At 41.5% G+C, this 17,885-nt stretch overlaps 1 protein-coding gene across 1 annotated transcript in view; it reads right to left on the minus strand.

The window, feature by feature from the left end:
• Positions 1–17,885, minus strand: part of PFKFB1 (6-phosphofructo-2-kinase/fructose-2,6-biphosphatase 1) — a 96,376-nt gene that overhangs the window by 24,439 nt on the left and 54,052 nt on the right. The window contains exons 2-10 of the mRNA XM_049643251.1: positions 17,195–17,219; positions 16,592–16,701; positions 15,693–15,759; positions 14,730–14,804; positions 14,163–14,219; positions 11,386–11,507; positions 7,347–7,554; positions 4,572–4,718; positions 720–824 (exon numbers count right to left, since the gene is read on the minus strand). Coding sequence (XP_049499208.1) covers positions 720–824; positions 4,572–4,718; positions 7,347–7,554; positions 11,386–11,507; positions 14,163–14,219; positions 14,730–14,804; positions 15,693–15,759; positions 16,592–16,701; positions 17,195–17,219 — 916 coding nt within the window. The remainder of the gene's footprint in view (positions 1–719; positions 825–4,571; positions 4,719–7,346; positions 7,555–11,385; positions 11,508–14,162; positions 14,220–14,729; positions 14,805–15,692; positions 15,760–16,591; positions 16,702–17,194; positions 17,220–17,885) is intronic.

Raw genomic sequence — 17,885 nt, forward strand, 5'->3', positions numbered from 1 at the left:
TATTAATAATAAAACATGCAATTTGGTCAAAAGATATAATTACTTTAAATTTGTATGCCTCCAATAATATAGCCTTCAAAATATGTAAAGGAAAATAAAGGCAAACTCAGACTGACTTTAGAATGTCATTTCAAAGGATGAGGATAAAAATGTGAAATGTTGTTTGTAACATATGATATCTGTTGTTTTACCTTCGCTGGTGTCCTGCTTTTCTGATAATTGTTCCCAGGAATTTATTTCAGAAATGGAGTATGACTAATAAATAATTTCCAGTGTGGAACTGGCTAAATGGAGTCTGGGTTGAAAGCAATAAGGACCCACCTGATATGGGAATAGAGAATTGATGGTCTGGTTCATGTGGTGGCAAAGAATTTAGTTAAACTATTAGCCATTGTTCCTTGGGTCTTCAACCCACTTCCCAGAGTGACCGGAGCTTTAGGCAACTTGGCAATAATATGTCAGGAGTATGCTGAACTATATGAAGTGTCTTTAGTGAAAATAAACTAGAGACAACATGTAGGATAAAGTGAGCCCTCCTGAAAGCAGATGGAAAAGAAGCAGGCAAGAGCCAGATTATCATGTGCCTTGTGGGATGACAGCTGCTACAAAATATGCTTTACTCTACTTCTAAAGCTGTCCAGGAGACTGTGGAATTCTGGTAGTTGGAATGAAGATACTGGCAGGTGTTCTAGGAGTCAGGCAGCCCTTCCAACCCTTACCTCTCCCTTGGGATAGCGGTAGCGATATTTATCTTGGTCCCGTAGTGCAAATTCCTCAGGGTAATGTTCCTGGATTTCTTCATAGGTCATCTCCTCACAGACACCCTGGAAAAAATTATTTGGGAACAAATTCACAAGGTGAAACCCACAAGCCTTTACCATAGTTCTGAGGCCAATGATTGTGAAACAACAGCACACAATAACCTGGGTTTCTGTAAACACAGATCTAAGTTTGTGCCTGTTGTCTGAGTGTGTGTGTGTGTGTGTGTGTGTGTGCATGAGGTGTGTGGATGTGAGACTGTGTGCATATGTACAGATGTGTTCATGGTTGAGCATATAGTATATGGTAGGTACCTGTGGTGTTTCTTTGTGGTTGTCCCAATTGGTTTGTATATGTACATTGTATAAGTATTTTTTTGTAAATATATGGGTTTAAGGATTTGTAACTGTATTGGTGTGTGTATGTGTAGCATGCTGGTATGTTTAAGGACCTATGTCTTGTGTTTGTGTATTTGTCTCAGTATTTTTAGTGTGTTTGTGTGAGTGTGTGTGTGTGTGTGTGTGTGTGTATACAGAGTGTCTAAGCATCTGAGAATGTGCTCGTGTGAGTGTCTCTATGGTTTGTCTCTCCATTTGGGTCCCAGTGTGTCTGTGGCATGTGTTTCTGTGAGTGTGTATGTCTCTGATTATGTCTCTGGTGTCTATGTGTGAGTATCTGTGTGCTTATGTTGGAGGTCATGTGAATTTGTGGTAATACACTTGAGGTTATGCATCTGTACTACATACATTTCCAACCATAGTATGCTTCTCCGTGTCTATGTGATATAGTATATTTGTATACAAAGACTGCATGTATGTCTACGGTGAGTTTGTCTATATGTATCTCTAGGTGTCTCTATCTGTGAGTGTGTATGTGTGTGCATGCATGGTGTGGGTGTAGATTGGTAGATGTGTCTGAGAGGGATTCTATGTCTGACTAGAATGATCAATGTGCCTGTGAAGTGCATGTCTGTGAGTGTAAGCATATTTATGGAGGGTGTGAGCATATTTGTGGTGGGTGTCTATGACTGTGTATGGAAGCACACACGTGCTCACATACACAACAGTATGCTCCCATTTTATAGCATTTCCCATCTCCTCTTCTCCTACATCTGCTTCAGAACTGCTGGCAGATAAAGAAATAGGTATCCACAGACAGAAGGCAAAAATTAATGAATTCCTAATGCTTTCAGAATGGGCCTTGGGAAGATATGGTCTCCTCACCCAAAGAAGGAATCCAGAGATAAGAGGAGTTTCTCAGGAGCACGTGAGAGCTTCCCAAGTTCACTGAAAAATCCCCAGAAGTGAGGTGGCTGCTGGGAGTGGGGGTGGGAAGCATTTAGGTTTATAAAGTTTCCTTTTGATTGTGTGCATTCCGATTAGACTTTCCTGTAAGGGGGCAATTGGCTCTTGTTTTTGTCTTTTGAATCATCTAACAGCCTTCCATTAGGGGTGAAGTTTGCCCCTGACACAGCTCACAAACAGCTGTGCAGTGTCAAACTTCTCCGTCGACACTGTCCATGGGAGAAAGCATACCCTAATGGATACACAAGGTCCTTCCAGATTGTTTTTGACTTTCTATTCTGACACATACCTGGAGCCTTTTTCCTGTGGAAATGGTGGAAATGGCCACTGACTTAAAAAAAATTAATGTTTATTTATTTTTGAGAGAAAGAAAGAGAGCACTAGCAGGGGAGGGGCAGAGAGAGAGGGAGACAGAATCCGAAGCAGCTCTAAGCTCAGAGCTGTCAGCACAGAATCTGATGCTGGGCTGGACCTCACAACCTGAACCACGAAATCATGACCTGAGCTGAAGTCGGGCACTGAACCGACTGAGCCAACCAAGTGCCCTATGGCCACTGACTTCCTATTGACTTAAGGCATATTGCCTACCTCTCAGAATTTTATTTTCCTCTACTGAAAAATGAGGAGAATTACAGCTACCTCACAAATGTGTTTTGAATATTAGAGATAAAATATATAAAAGAGATGAGCACAGAATGTACAAGTCTCATTTTAAAGACTCAATCAGTAGTACTAATTGTTAATATATTATTGATCACGGAAAATAAACCAGAAACTTAAGCATTATTCTAAATTCTTACTTCTTCCTTACCCCTCTCCCATAGCCAGTTTCTAAGATTCTATCTGCTAAATTTCTCTAAAATCCATCCCTTTTTCTTTCCTGTCTCCACTGTTACAATCTTAGCAGATCTACACACACACACACACACACACACACACAATCTTTTTTAATTATTATGATTTCTCCTGACATATCATTCCTGATCTTCTCTACCTGGCTCACTGTTAATTAACTCTTAGCTAGGTATCACTTCTTCCAGGCATATCCTGTGTGGCTCAGATGCCCTGCCCTGACATCTGTGCATAGATGGTCTAGCCTATAGCACACATGCTGTTTTGTATTCCTCTGATTTTTTTTAATCAACCCTGTTTAGACTGAAAACTCAGTGAAGACAAGAATCAATCTCTGTCTCCAACACCACCCCAGAGCCTGAAACAAAGTAGGTACCCAATAAATGTTTACACCACATATACACCAGAAACAAGTAGTGACTGATCTCTTTATATATTTGCTTGAATGTATTTTACAGCAAATATATGTGATTTGTAGAGCAATACTATATATTCTTTTTCTAAATATGCATATCTCTGTACATCTATATCTAAGTACATATGTATGTATGTATACACACATATACCTCCCTATATTTATAGAAGTGTATCTACCAGGCAAGCAAGTTAACCTACCTACATGCAAGTTATCTATGTTTGTGGTAAAGCTTTTACTTTAAGGCCTAACAATCATAACCTATGGGATGCTACCTGATGTCAGTATACCTATAGTGCAGATGAGATAATGGGGAGGAAAAAATGCCTTCTTAAAGAGCTCATGGGAAAACCTGACCCTGAAGAGAGATTGCCATGTCAAGAGAGTCAGATGAAGTTTTTCTTTGATCTATCTTCAATGCCACTACTCTAGTCCCTCATACCTTCACCTCTTGCCTGGACTAATGCAGCCATCTCCATACTAATCTACATGCTTATTCTTGCCCTCTTCCCACCTAGTTTCCACACATGACCAGAATGGTCTCTTATTTATTTATTTATTTATTTATTTATTTATCAAGTATCATTAACACACAGTATTATATTGGTTTTAGGTGTATAATATTCAAAAATTCAACAATTGAATATAGAATATTCAACAACTCTATACATTTCTCAATGCTCATGAAGATAAGTGTACTCTTAATACTCTTTATCTATTTCACTCATCTGCCCACCCACCTCCCCTCTGGTAACCATCAATTTGTTCTATTTAAGAGTCTGTTTTCAGTTTATCTCTTTTTTTCTTTGTTCATTTGTTTATTAAATTCCACAATTTATTGAAATAACATGGTATTACCTTTTTTTTAAAAAAATGTGAATTACATTCATGCCACTCTTCCTTGACTTAGACTACATCATTGGCTTCCCATTTTTAAAGCAGTATCCGAATCCCTGAACATTAATTACAAAACTCTATGAGCTGCCTTCCTTTCCAACCTCATCTCCCTTGTACTTCCTTTGTTACAACCCTTGTCACAGAAAATGCAATGTCTTATTTATGGCCTGCCTTTGAGCTCCATGAGGACAGAGAACATGTCTGTTCTGGCCTTCAATGGATCCCCCAACACACAGAACAGTGTATGGAACATGGCTGGTTGTTAAGCAGCAGAAGCAATCCAGGGGATAATCCCAGAATCAGGTCCTATAAATCACCAGGAAATCCATCCCCTTCCATCTTACCGCATCAATTTCGTTCAGGGCCTTCCACTGCTCATAAGGAACACCCAGGGCCTCAGCTGTCTGGATAGTCCTCTTCATGTGGCTTGTCCACACCTTCAGGGAGCTGATGCCCTGGGACTGAATGAAATTGGCCAGGGCATAAGCATACTAGGAGGTGGGGATGCAGAGAAGGAGGAGGGGAGAAAGAGAGAGATGAAAGAAGACAGAGTAGCTGTAAGAATAAACTCAGATCTACCACAAATGGTGAAATAATAATGAACAAGAAAGTATAATTTAAAATTTTCCAATTTATAAACAAGGATATGACAAGGATTAAGGGAATAGAAAAGGGTATGTGTGCTTATGTGTGTATATGTTTATATGTGTGTGTGTTCATTGATGCTTATTAAACCCCCTACTTGATTGTTCATTCAAATAGCCCAACTCTGGCATTTCTGGAGCCTAGGACAAGAGTACAAATGAAGGCAGTCCACAGTCAACCTCTCTTCTATTCCCATTTCTGCCTCCATCCTGCACTTGTAGATGCCTTGAGTACATGTTTGTACATGACAAAGTTCTGTCCACATCCTATCTTCACTGATTCCCATGATCCACAAACAGTGACCCCTTGGCTATCCCTTTGCCTAGGGGTAAACACTACTGTGACATGGTCTGCTCTCAGGTGAACAGACTCTGGGATAGGCCCATACAGACATGGAAAAAAGACTCCAGTACAGAAGGACAGGAGATTCTGGGTTCTGGATACTCACAGTGTGGTCTAGAATTAGGGGATATTGGATTTGGGGAACATTTCTTTTTGACCATGGGGGTCTCAGTATTCAGCTTCTAAGGGCATTCAAACATCCATAGTGTGTGTGGTCATGTGTGGGTATCAGGATGTCCTGTTCTCAAGACACAAGTCCAGTGAGGGAAATGATGACAGCACTGAGAGGAACCAGGAAGAGCTGTGGGACCCCAAATGATCAAGTGATTCACTCTTCTTCTGCATTTAGGCATGTTATTAGTCACAGAGGGTGTGTGAGGAATATCAACACAAATGCAAAAATCTATATACATATGCATATGTACAAATATAGGCATTGTGTACACACATTCTAATTATGGATGTGAGTCAGCAGTGTTCTCTGGTGGAAAAAGCCTCGTAGCTCCTGCCTGTAAGATGCAAACAGCATTAACTCATCAGCCTGATTCTATGAGTGTCATGTTAGATAGTGAACAAGGAGCACACAGAATGCTCCCTGACACACACAAGGTGACAGACTCTGTGATTTATTATGGATGACAGTCAATGGTAAAGTGCTTTGTAAACTGTTATGATTCACTGTTCCCATAAGCATAAGGTTGGTGCCAGGCATGTGCATGTATATGCACATGTTTGTGTGCAAAGGTGATATGCATGGTGGAGGTGGCATGTGTCCAAAGTGGGCATTGTGCTGTGTAGGTAGGGAATTAGCTGGGCAGGGCAATAGCTGGCCCCAGCCAAAAGACTCTGGTTGCAGGTGGTGCCATGTGGCAGGGGTGGGTGATGCCACCAATACCCTCTATTCAGCTCTAAGGAGTGAGAGGGGTAGGAGTCAGAGGTCTGAGTCTACCTCAATGGGAGGCTGCCAGTCTGAAGGTAACAGAAAAGGAGTCATGGGCCTTCCAGTGCAGTGCCTTGCCTAGGACACCACCACCTCTGCAGTGGAGAATGCTGAGGGGCAGGCAAGAAAGCATGGTTTCAAGTCCTGGCTCTCTCTTCTACAGGCTGCATGACCTGGGACTGCTCTTTGCTCCTCCTTGGGCCTTAGCTTCATCAGGTTTCATAAACCATTAATGGTAATGCCCACCCCACAGAGCTGTTGTGAAGATTAAATGAGGCTCATAGCAGATGGTGCTGTGACTGTACACAGGTACCCAATAAAAGATAGTGCTCCCTCCCTCCTGCACCTCATTTCCCATTTGTCTTACCCAAGCCATCCTCCCAGCAAGAACAATAGCTGTGTTAACAAGCCCAGGCACAGGGCCAGACACTAAGGCAAACATGTGTCTTTATTTTATTTTATACCCATAATGTACAGGTTTACTATGCTTGGCTGGAGAGAAGAGACTAATGCCACAGAGTCAGAGATGGCCCAGGACTGGGAGATATGGGGCCCAGGGCACAGTGACCTGCCTGGGAGGGCAGGGGAGGACAGGGGAGGGTTTCCTGGACCAAACCATGGAGCAGGAGCTATACCTTGGAAAGGGGTGGGGGATGGAGGGCAGGAAAAGAGCTGTAACTGGTGGGGGACAAGTTCTGACAGTGAAATAACCTGTAATGGGGGCTGGGGGCTGTGGCATCAGCCCTAAGTAAGGGAGGAGAAGATGAATTCAAGGATCCAGGGAAGCTGTCTGTGCAAGTGATGATGACCAGATGACAGAGGAGGGCAGGCTAGGTGGGAGAAATTGTACAAGCAAAGGCACAGAGTTGTGAGAAAGATGAGAGGACAAGTCAGGAAGGAATGAAGTGTTCTCACTGTAATGGGGCTGGAGGTGCAGCCAGATCTGGGCAGGCCTTAAGTGCCAGGACCAAGTTATCAGACTTGCAGATGCTGTTGATACATGGAAGCCATTCAAGGTTGGGACAACACTGAGTGGATGATGGAGTGGAAGAGTGGCTGTGACCAAAAACTGCTTTACTCTGCCACTGAGTCTCCCTCCCATCCTCAGGGCCCAGCCAGTGGCCACACCACCCACCCATGGCCCACCTGGGCCAGATCAGTCAATGCCTTGGATACATGGGGCCCTTCCTACCTGCTTGCCCCGAGCTGAGAGACCAGAGTCACCTCCAATGCGGCCTCTGAGGTTGAGTTCACTCTCACCATGCCGGCATAGGTAGATGGAGCGGGGTGTGACATGGATGTTCATGAGATAGTAGACTGTGCGGCTCTGGATGTGGTCTTGCACTCGGTTCACCATGTAGCGTGTGCCCACATCGAAGATCTTGATGTAGGAGAGGTGGCTGGGCCAGCCCAAGCAGGAGCAAGCAGCTCAGGGGATGACAGTGGAGAGGTTGATCCCAAGACAAAGCCCCAACCACACACCCTGCTTTCAAGCTTCCTGTACAATGAAGCTTTCACTTAACTTTTTCCTCTAACAAAATGCCATGCCTTGCCCTGTTCTAGGTACACATTCTAGAGACTAGGCTCTTGGCCACCCCAAAGAGCTCACTGCCTGCTACCATCTCCCTCTGTCTCCTTTCCTCAGTTTCATCTTAATACAGGATATCTCCTAACATTATTTTTTTACACTCCAGGCATCTGGGCTCTCTTCTCTGTGGTTCACACTCTTGACATACTCAGAGAAAAGCAGTAGTCCTCTGTGTCCCTGGCTGCCTTCCACATCTCACTGGCAGCTCCTCAATTGTCCATTCACTCTTTTAAATCTCAAGCTGACCTCTGCATCTCTATTATTTAAGCCTCTGATATGATATATTGTATTTGACATTCTACAGGTAGCTACCAGATTGTGTCTGGGTGCACTTGTGTCTGTGTATATGTCTCTCTCTTCACTCAGAAAGGGAAAAGGATTGGGATTTCTCTCCCCATCTGTCATGCAGTCAACAAACACACCGTCTTCTGTTCTAAGCATTGTGCTTGAGGTGGTGACTCAGCATCTGCCCTTTGGGAGCTCTTAGGCTAGTCAAGAACACACACTTGGAAACGCATCATCAATGCTCAACACCCCTTCCATAAACAGTCATTTACTCATAGGTGTGCCAAGTATTGGGGTATGGGGATGCAGAGGCTCTCCACAACATTAGTGGGAATCTTGTGGTCCTTGCTTCAAGCCTCTTTTTTATCCCCTCAATTCTCTGTTCTAGGCATGAACTAATAACTACACACAGAGTGATAATCAAACTATTCAACAACCTGTCTGCAGAGAAGCTGGGAATGGGCAACACTGACTAATCAGAATACTAGAACCATGGAGTAAGTCTTCTGAGGACCCTGACAAACCAGGTATGAATCCTTTAGTTGCTGGACTATAAGGAGGTAAGATCCCTGGGAAGAGGTGGGGAAGGTTGCAGCAATGGGGTGACACACCAGCAACCCTGGGTACACACTAACAAAACCAAGTAAATAGAAATAGCTGCACTACCCCAAATCATGTAAAGCAGTGGCTGAGGGGTTTGGTTTCAGAAAGCCTCTCCTCCGATTTTCCTAGAGAAGGCCTTTTTTAGCTGCTCATTAAGCATGAGCTTAATCATGCCCATCCCTGTCATCTATGTCCAATGGTTCCCAAAGGACACTTGCACTTGCTGAGAATTTTCTTTTGTGCATTTTCTTTTGTCCCACTCCCTGGGGACTTCAAACTACATGAATCATTATAATCATCCTAGGACTCAGGGATTATTAGCTTCATTTTATAGGAGAGGAAACTGAAACACAGAAAGAGGAAGTGATTTGCCTAAGGTTAACCTCTCCAACTATCTTGTCTAGGATCTCAGAACCTAGGGGTAGAAAATATCTGGTGTAGCTTTTTTGCCTAATTACTGACTGTTCCTGAAACTAGGTCCTGGGTGGCTCTAGGAGAACTTCCTATTTGCTCAGTTTAGTCTGACATTCCAGGTGTCTTCAAGCATTGGCCCCACTTGGCCTGATATCATGGTCCCATGACCTCATCCATGCCATGATTTCTCTGTTTCAATCTAGCTTTCATGCTTTTGCTGGAATATTCTCTGCACCCTCTACTTTCATTCAGATTTAACTAGGCCATTCCAAAATGCTGTTCTCTTTGCTTGAAAAGGCATTCTTTGCCTGCTTTCCAAAGCTGAGCTCCTGTGCAACCATCCTTCAAAGCCAGCACATTCACTCTCTCTAAGTTTTCATTGAGTCTAGGATCATGTGAAGTCATTTAGAGGTGTTTCCCACCAAAAGTATTATATTAGTTAATGCCCACCTCTACCATGTGTAATGTAAAGTAAAAATTATAAACTGTATGATAATATGATAAGGTCCTATGAAATTCTGGTTTTTTTTTCCATCTTGATCACATTGATGCTGGTTTGGAATTAAAATATAAAAAAGCTTTCCAGATTTTTTTGTTATTTTTGGTAGCCTCCACCCTTCTGGTACCCCAAACATGTGTCTTTTCTACTTATACTAGGTAAACCTGCTCTTTCAGATTTTTTTTCCAAACTGTGCTGGGTCTTCCCCTCTGTGTTCTTCTAGCCCACTTGGTTTATCATTTCCACAATTCTGATCAACTGCACATTGTGTATCATCTTCTCCAACCAAGCGGGTATTTTGTCAAAGCAGGGACAGCCCTTTCCTCTTTGGATTCCTGGGGCACAGGTTTGGTTGGACCCTGATGCATGGGCTGTAAATGTCTGTTGATGTAAAAATGATTAAATAAAACCAACCTTCAGAATCTGTCACCTTCAGGCCCAAACTGATTAATAAAACACTAACTGAACACCTGCAGGAGTCTAGGCTGAAGGCTAGGGGCTTTCTTAATGCCATTATTTCACTTTAACTCCCCTTCTTCAAGCTTCTTTCACCACATGGTGCTAGCCTATATGATGCATTTATGGACACTTGAAAAAGTTACACTGTCATCAGGGCAGAAACAGCCTCACTCCAGCACACATGCTTGGGGGAAAAAAGAAAGTGTGCCCTTGACCTGGTTGTCCTTGTACAGTGAACAATTTTTACAATTGTACATAAAGGTCTTGCTCCTTGCACTGAGTGTCTAAGCCTGATGTGACACTTCTTTATGATTAAGGAATATGGGAGGGGGAGAACCAGTCTGGAAGTTTGAAGATAAGGGTTTGAATAAATATTCTACTGACTCATTATGTGGCCTCAGGTAAGTCCTTTCCCTGCTCTGGGTCTCAGTTTACCCACCTAAGGACTGAGGCAGTAACAATTCTTGCCTCATAGGACTTTGGCTGGGCAAAGCAGTAAGGCTGCTCTTTAAACTTCTTAAGGTTTGAATGACTATTTGAAGCCTCCTTATACTTCTCACTTGGAGTCCAAAGGATATGGATGACCAGAGTCTCTGATCATCACAGCCCATTTTGAAGAGTAGGATTCTGGTAATATCCTGGTACACATTCCCTGTACTACCAGATAACATCTTTCTAATTTTTAGCTGACATTATGAATGAGAGTTTCATATTTTTTATGTATCTTCCCATATGTCAAGTCATGATGGAAGCTACCTGAGGATAGAAACCACCTCTCTTACCATTATTTATACCCCCTATGTACACCACAGCCCAAAAGGGCAAAATACTTATTGACTGAAAAGGTACGTGGGTTTTGTGAAAAGAGATATGAGTAGGAGACAAAATATATTGTTAGAATCTGAATTCTATCCCCTGATTTGTGCCAGAAGCTTGAACAATTTCCTCTTCTTGAAAATTTATGAACATAAGATCTATTTTGGCTTCCTTTATAGGGGTGGTGAGGGTATTTGATGAAACAAAGAAGGTGAACATATTTGGAAACTTAAGTGTCACCCATGTGTGAGCAATAATTTTGAAAAAATAATAGCAAAAACCATAGGAGGGGTGCATTTGTTACCAGAGATCAGCATCCTGATCTATCCATATCGTTCAGGAAGGCACTACTTTAACACTTCAACGGACGTTTTACATATCAAGGAATCACCACCTCAGATAATTAGAACTTGGAGGGTTCTTGAAGACAAATCATCAAATCTAGCTCCCTGATTTTACAGATAGAGAGGTTGATGCCCAGAGAGGGAAGTTATTTTCCCAAGTCCTAAAGGACATCACAATAGGGTTAAGGATCCAGTCCTGGGCTTTAGGGTTCTGGGTTCTTACCTGTCCAGTTCATCATCCAAAGGTTGGTAGTTGATCTCATAGCACTCAATTCTCTTTAGAAAGTCTTCCAGAACCTTTTCCCGGTCACAGTCTATGTAATCAGGGCTTCCAAGTTTTACTTGCTAAGAAAAGGTAGAATAGAGGAACTATGAAAGACAGAGACTCAAACAGTGCCCTTTGGAAGTGCCCTTAGAAATCATTGAGTACAACATCCTTCATAACAAAAATGAGAAAATTGAGACTTGGACAAAGGGTCTTGCTCAAGTTTACAAAGTCAGTCATTTGAAGAAAATTTGGACTGTGTAACTCCTCATTTCTTATCTCTATGTGATTAAACAAGGCCTGTTATATTGTACTCAGTTCCAGAGCACACACTGTTTAAGAGGAACACTTAAAAGAGGAGCAGAAATTGTGATGTGAGAAATGGATGAAGAGGGACAGAAGATTTTGGCCAAGGTTCATAATGGCTTACATGCGTTGAGTGTTTAATGAGAGAACATAGCATGTTGGCTTTAAATTTCTGAAGGATTCACATCTCTTAATCCCCCAATGCCTATCTTCTCCATCTACATTTACTATCTCAGTGAATGGCACTATAATCCACTCAGTTACCTGAACGTAAAAGGAATATAGGAGTCATCCTTGATGTGTCTTCATCCCCCACCTCTCAGTAGGCTGTATCTTCATCCCCCATCGTCTTCACTTTATCTTCTAAATATCCTTCCTATTGATTTCCATTCTCTTTTGCCTGTATGCTTACTCTAGCTTTTGGCTAATTACTCTTGTCTACAGTCTTGTTACTTCTGATGTATTCCTCAAACTAGTAGCCAGAAAGATATTTTTTAACACGCACATCTGACCATGGCATTTCCCTGCTTAAAACTGTGCACTATTTCCTTATATCTTTTAGGGAACAGTATGAACTATTTCACTGGGTGACCCATTTGTCATAATTGAGCCCCAAATTATTTTTTCATCTTATCTCCCAATTCTCTCTCATTGCTTTGCTCTAGCTAACTTAAACTACTTATAGTTCCCTGGAGATACCATAATTAATATATGCTGTTCCCTTATGTCCAATTCTTCACCTGCCAAATTCCTATGCATTCTTTAAGATTCAGGTCAGCTATTGCTTTCTTTGAGAATTCTTCCCTGATATACCTCTATCCTTCCCATGCAAGGTTAGTTTCTCAACAATGTTCTCCCACAGCCTCCTTTATTTCTTCATCTCAGCACTGATCTTATAGTTATGTCTATAAACTTGCCGCTATCTCTCATTAGACTGTGAGCTCAAGGGCAGGACTCTCCTCTATGTCTCTAATACTCAGAATAGTTCAGTTCAGTTGTATAGATTCAATTCGTGTTGAATCAGTAAATGGGTAGAAGGGTGGATGAAGAAGAAAGGGATTGTAGATGGTCTATGCTCCAAGAAGCAAAAATAGGACCAATCAGTGAAAATTTCAGGGAGGCATATTTCAGCTTCAACTGACTGAATTTGATGAAGGCAATGAGTCTCTTGTCACTGGAGGTATGAAAAGAAAATATAGGCAAACATTTAGCTGAAATTACAAGTATCTGAGGGAGGGTTGAAGGGGGTGACCTTTAAGGTCTCTTCTGTCCCCAAAATCCAGTAATTTCATGAAATAGGGGAAAACAAAATGTGGTGGGCAATCCAGTTCTAGGCTATGGGCCTAGAATCTAAAGGCAGTTCTTAATGCAATTGTGAATGGGATCAGTTTCTTTATTTCTCTTTATGTTGCTTCATTATTGGTGTATAAAAATGCAACCGATTTCTGTACATTAATTTTGTACCCTGTGACTTTGCTGAATTCAGGTATCAGTTCTAGCAGTCTTTTGTTGGAGTCTGTTGGGTTTTCCATGTTGTCTGCGAAAAGTGAAAGTTTGACTTCGTCTTTGCCAATTTTGGTGCCTTAACAGAAGTCCACGGGGGAGGGGAAGGGGAAAGAAAAAGTTACAGAGAGGGAGGGAGGCAAACCATAAGAGACTCTTAAGGAGTGAGAACAAACTAAGGGTTGACGGGGGGTGGGGGAGAGGAGAAAGTGGGTCATGGGCATGGAGGTGGGCACTTGTTATGATCAGCACTAGGTGTTGTATGGAAACCAATTTGACAGTGTATTATATTTTAAAAAATAAAAGCAGATATATTCCTGATACAAGCCTGAGCTCCAGTCCCAGTTCTACCTCTTTCTAGTTGTATGAATCCTTGACACGTCGCCTATCTTGGAACCTCTATTTTTCTCTCTCCAACAATGAAATGATTCCCAACATGTAGGTTTTTTGTCACAAATCAGTAAGAGTCAAGCTTGGTGCCTAGTGCATGTTAAGGACTTTATATTACATTGGCTTCTTTTTAAAAGTTTATTCATTTATTTTGAGAGAGAGAAAGACAGAGAGGAAGAGAGAGAGAGAGGGAGAGAGAGAGAGAGAGAGAGAGAGAGAGAGAGAGAATCCCAAGCAGGCTCTACACTGCCAGCACAGGGACCCATGTAGGGTTCAAACTCACAAACCATGAGATCATGACCTGAGCTGAAATAAAGAGTTGGACGCTTAACCAACTGAGCCACCCAGGCACCCCACATTGGCTTCTTTAAATTTCTTAGGATCATTGTAGGCAAGGATGGCCAGGGAATACTTCCTATAGGAAGTAGAATAGAGAACCTCAGAGAAGAATACCACCTTTAACCTAATAGAGGTATTTTTATACATTATCCAAGCCAGAGGAAAAGTAAGGAGGAAAGGTAACAGGTGTTCCTTACCCTGATGTTTTCTGCAATGATGCCAGGGTCATTGCAGATGGACTCAATGAAAAAGACCTATAAGAGAAAAAGAAGAGAGATTTCTGGCAGAGAATTATGTTTGGTATGGCCAAACGTAGCTTGACTTCTTCTTGGTGGCTCTGAGTCATATCTAGAGGCATCTCTGACAACATAATTTCATTCGGTGGTGCTTTCCATGATTCTGAGTTTTATGAGGCATATTGACTCTAAACTGAATAGCCCTAGATTAATTTTTATGTTTTTACTGGTTTTTAGTTCTTATATATTCTTATATATCCACTATAAGTGGCTGTCTTCCCTCCTTCTTCATTTCCACCCCCCACAGTGTCAGCAGCCTGTCAGCAATTATCTTCCATTGCCTAATGTAACACCTCTTCTTTCTTATTCTGTTTCTTTGCTTCTGTGATCTGAAAAACCATATAACCAAATTAAAATGTTGAGCCTGATTTGTAGCTGATTTGGCATCTTGGAGTTCTCTGGTTTGCCTTTCTTTTGAGTTTGTACTAGATAAGTAGGCCTTAGATAAGAGTGGGAATGTAACTATACCTTGTAACCATGTTCTTTCGCAAACTGCAGAATTAGTGACCGTCGTTCTCTAGTAGTGTTGGTGGCATCAAAAACCTAGAGGCAAATGATGAGATTGATTTACTCTGAATATAGTGCTGAAAGAACACCTACTCCTTGACTATCCTTGTGCTAAGTGGAGGACTTCCAGGGTGAGATAGAACTTGAACTGAGTTTTGAAGGATAGGAATGATTTAGAGTTGACTTATGCCGATTTCTCAAGCATTCATTGAGCCTTTGTTGTCAGCCCAGAAATGTAGCAGACTTTAGGTATAAATAAGAGGAGAATTGTAAATTTTTATTAAGGTCATTTTATAGGTAAAATAGCTGAGGCTTAGATGAAATATTTGCCTTGATCAAGGCCACCAAGAGTTGCTGACAGAGCAAAGCTAGAATAGATTTTTTCAACTCCTAGTTGAAGCTTCTTCCTTCCCCAACACTTTGGAGCTCTTCAAGAACAGGAAACTCTTTACCCTCAGCACTTTAGATGGGACCATTTGAGGATTTATTCCCCTTTTAGATTTCACAAATCTTATGCCCAGGGTCTATGGGATTAAATTGAATAGATATTTAGGTAAATCTCTAGAACTAAGAAATATTTGTATGGTACTCTTAAACTCTAGTGTAGTCTTACTGAATTCTTGGAGGTAGAGTGGTAAAGCATAGTGGTTAAAGGTATAGATTTTAGAGCTATACAACCTGAATTCTAGTTTTGGCTTTGCTGCAAACACGCTGTGCCACCTTGGAAAATTATTTAATCTCTGTGTCATTCTTCTGTGCTATACCATGGAGTATAACAACAATGCCTGCCTCTTGGAAGAAGGCAGAATTAAATTAATATTTGCAAATTACTTAGAATAATGTGTGTAACATAGTAAATGTTCAATACCTATTAGCTGTCATTCATACCAGCAGAAACTTTAGGAAAAATGCAAATTTCTTTACCGCAACATGACCTTCCTCACGGCTGAGATAGTTATGGACATCTTTCAGGGCTGCCAGGGCACACTGCCTGAAAAAGATGGAAAAAGAAACAGAGACAATCACTATCCCCAAGATGAGTTCCTCTGTATTTTTCTCCATTATCTTTTACACCATCTGTAAGATGTTCCACATTATTCATCTATGAAACATCTACACAGGATATCCTATGTTCTAGGCACTATGAAGAGCACAGACAGGTCACACAGTTGAGTGGCTCTGTGTGCACATCTTAGGGGCAGGGATAAAGTGGAATACCCAGGAAAAGTAGACTAATGACAGATGTCATAATATTAAAAGATCTATCCCTTGAACTGACAGACCTCAAGTAGAACTGGTCCTTAAACCCAAGAAGAGTTCGGGTATATGGTCTGTGAAGTAGAAGGCATTCCTGGAATGGGTAACAGTACAAGCACAGGTATGATGGTGGCAATGTATTTATGTCTTTGGCAAGAATCTAGTGATTACTCTTTGATGGGTTATATTATAAGGACATGGATCAATGTATGAGTACTGGAAGTGCTCAGTGTCTTGTAGAGGAGAGAGACCTTGAGGTTGAATAGATAGGGTTGGAAAGACTGGAATGGGCCAAGCTATTGAGACTTTTAAATGTTAGGCTTAGAATTTTCCACTCTCTCTCGTAAGGAGTAGGGGATTATTTGTTCCTAAGTTCTTAAGTAGGGGATGGTTACGACCAGAGACAGACTTTGGGTAGGCTAATGGAAGGGCTTTCCCAACCACCCTTTGAGAGTCTAGAATACCTCCTTACTAACCTAAATTGCTCTCCCCCATGTCCCCATCATCTGAAAAAAGCCTTCCTTCAGCCATTGGCAGTACTGATCTCTAAAATGTTAGTCACTTACTTCCTGATAAGTAGGGCCTCCATGTTGTCTGGAAGGAAGAATTCATAGTTCTTGTAGCTCACTGCCTCTCGTCGGTACTGGCCTAAATTAAACACTGAAAGCAGGGAAACCTGGTGAAGAGGTTGGAAAGAATCTAGTGGAATAAAATATGTCCTTTCTAGTATGGATTTCAAAAATAGAAGATATGATTTAGATATAGGGAATATGTTTATAAAGGTTCAAATTATGGCTACCAGATTACTTATTCCTCACACATAAGAATTATGATCCCATTTTACAAATGAAGAAACTGAAATTCAGAGATAGGAAGTAACTTTCACAGTTAGTAAGTGGAGAGCTTGGATTCAAAACCAGGTCTGTTTGGCTCCAAAACTAGTCACTTTCCATTATTCTATTTTATTAGAAACCCCAACCCTTTCAATGCCTTACTCTATTGGAAAGGTAAGGAAACAAATCCAGTGAGTAAAATCAATCATAAAGGATAAAATAGTGAGTCACCAGGTAGCAGAACTAGACTGGGCCTCCTGAATCCTAGTCTAATGTTATTACATTTTCCTGTATAATGACAGAGAATCCGAATTTTTTGCCCTCTCTAAGCCATACTTTGTCATCAGTAATAGTGAAAAACCTGAGAGAAGGTAAGGAAAAGAGGAGAAAGAGTATAAAAGGCTAATGCAATATTTCATTCCCCCATTAAATAAATACTTTCCGATGCACACTCTATAAAGCAGGACATGAGTTCAGAAGTCTCCAAGATAGACCAAATATGCATGATGGGGCCCCAAGGAGGTCACAATCCAGCAGGTAAGACAGACAGTAAACCAGTAAATGTAGAGTTCCCATCCAGTTTGTTAAATTCTCTGACAGACCCATGGAAAAGAATAAGGGGGATGGACAGATTAATTAAACTTGGGTAAATCTGAGATTGTTTCTTGTAGAAAGCAGCATTTGAACCAGCCCTTTTAGGAAGGAAGGCCTTTTATAGGCAGCCATGGAGAGTGGAAGCGGGTAACAGACATTCCACGTAGAGGAACACCATAAGCAAAAGTATGACATTGGCATAAGGCAGAACATGTTTGGGGTATGTTAAGTCATTCTCTATGACTGAAGACTGAGAGACTGGTAGGGGAGGATTGTGGAGTGCCTTGAACAATAAGCTAAAAGGCTTGGTCTGAAACTTGCAGGCCAAGAAGACTCTTTGAGGCTGTAAGTATGATAAGCTTTGTGCTTTGAAACATGACTCTGAGGTGGCCAAAATGAAGAAATCAGGAGACTATAGATGCTGGAGAGGATG

Source organism: Panthera uncia, chromosome X (assembly GCF_023721935.1).
Source record: "Panthera uncia isolate 11264 chromosome X, Puncia_PCG_1.0, whole genome shotgun sequence".
Taxonomy (NCBI): Eukaryota; Metazoa; Chordata; class Mammalia; order Carnivora; family Felidae; genus Panthera; species Panthera uncia.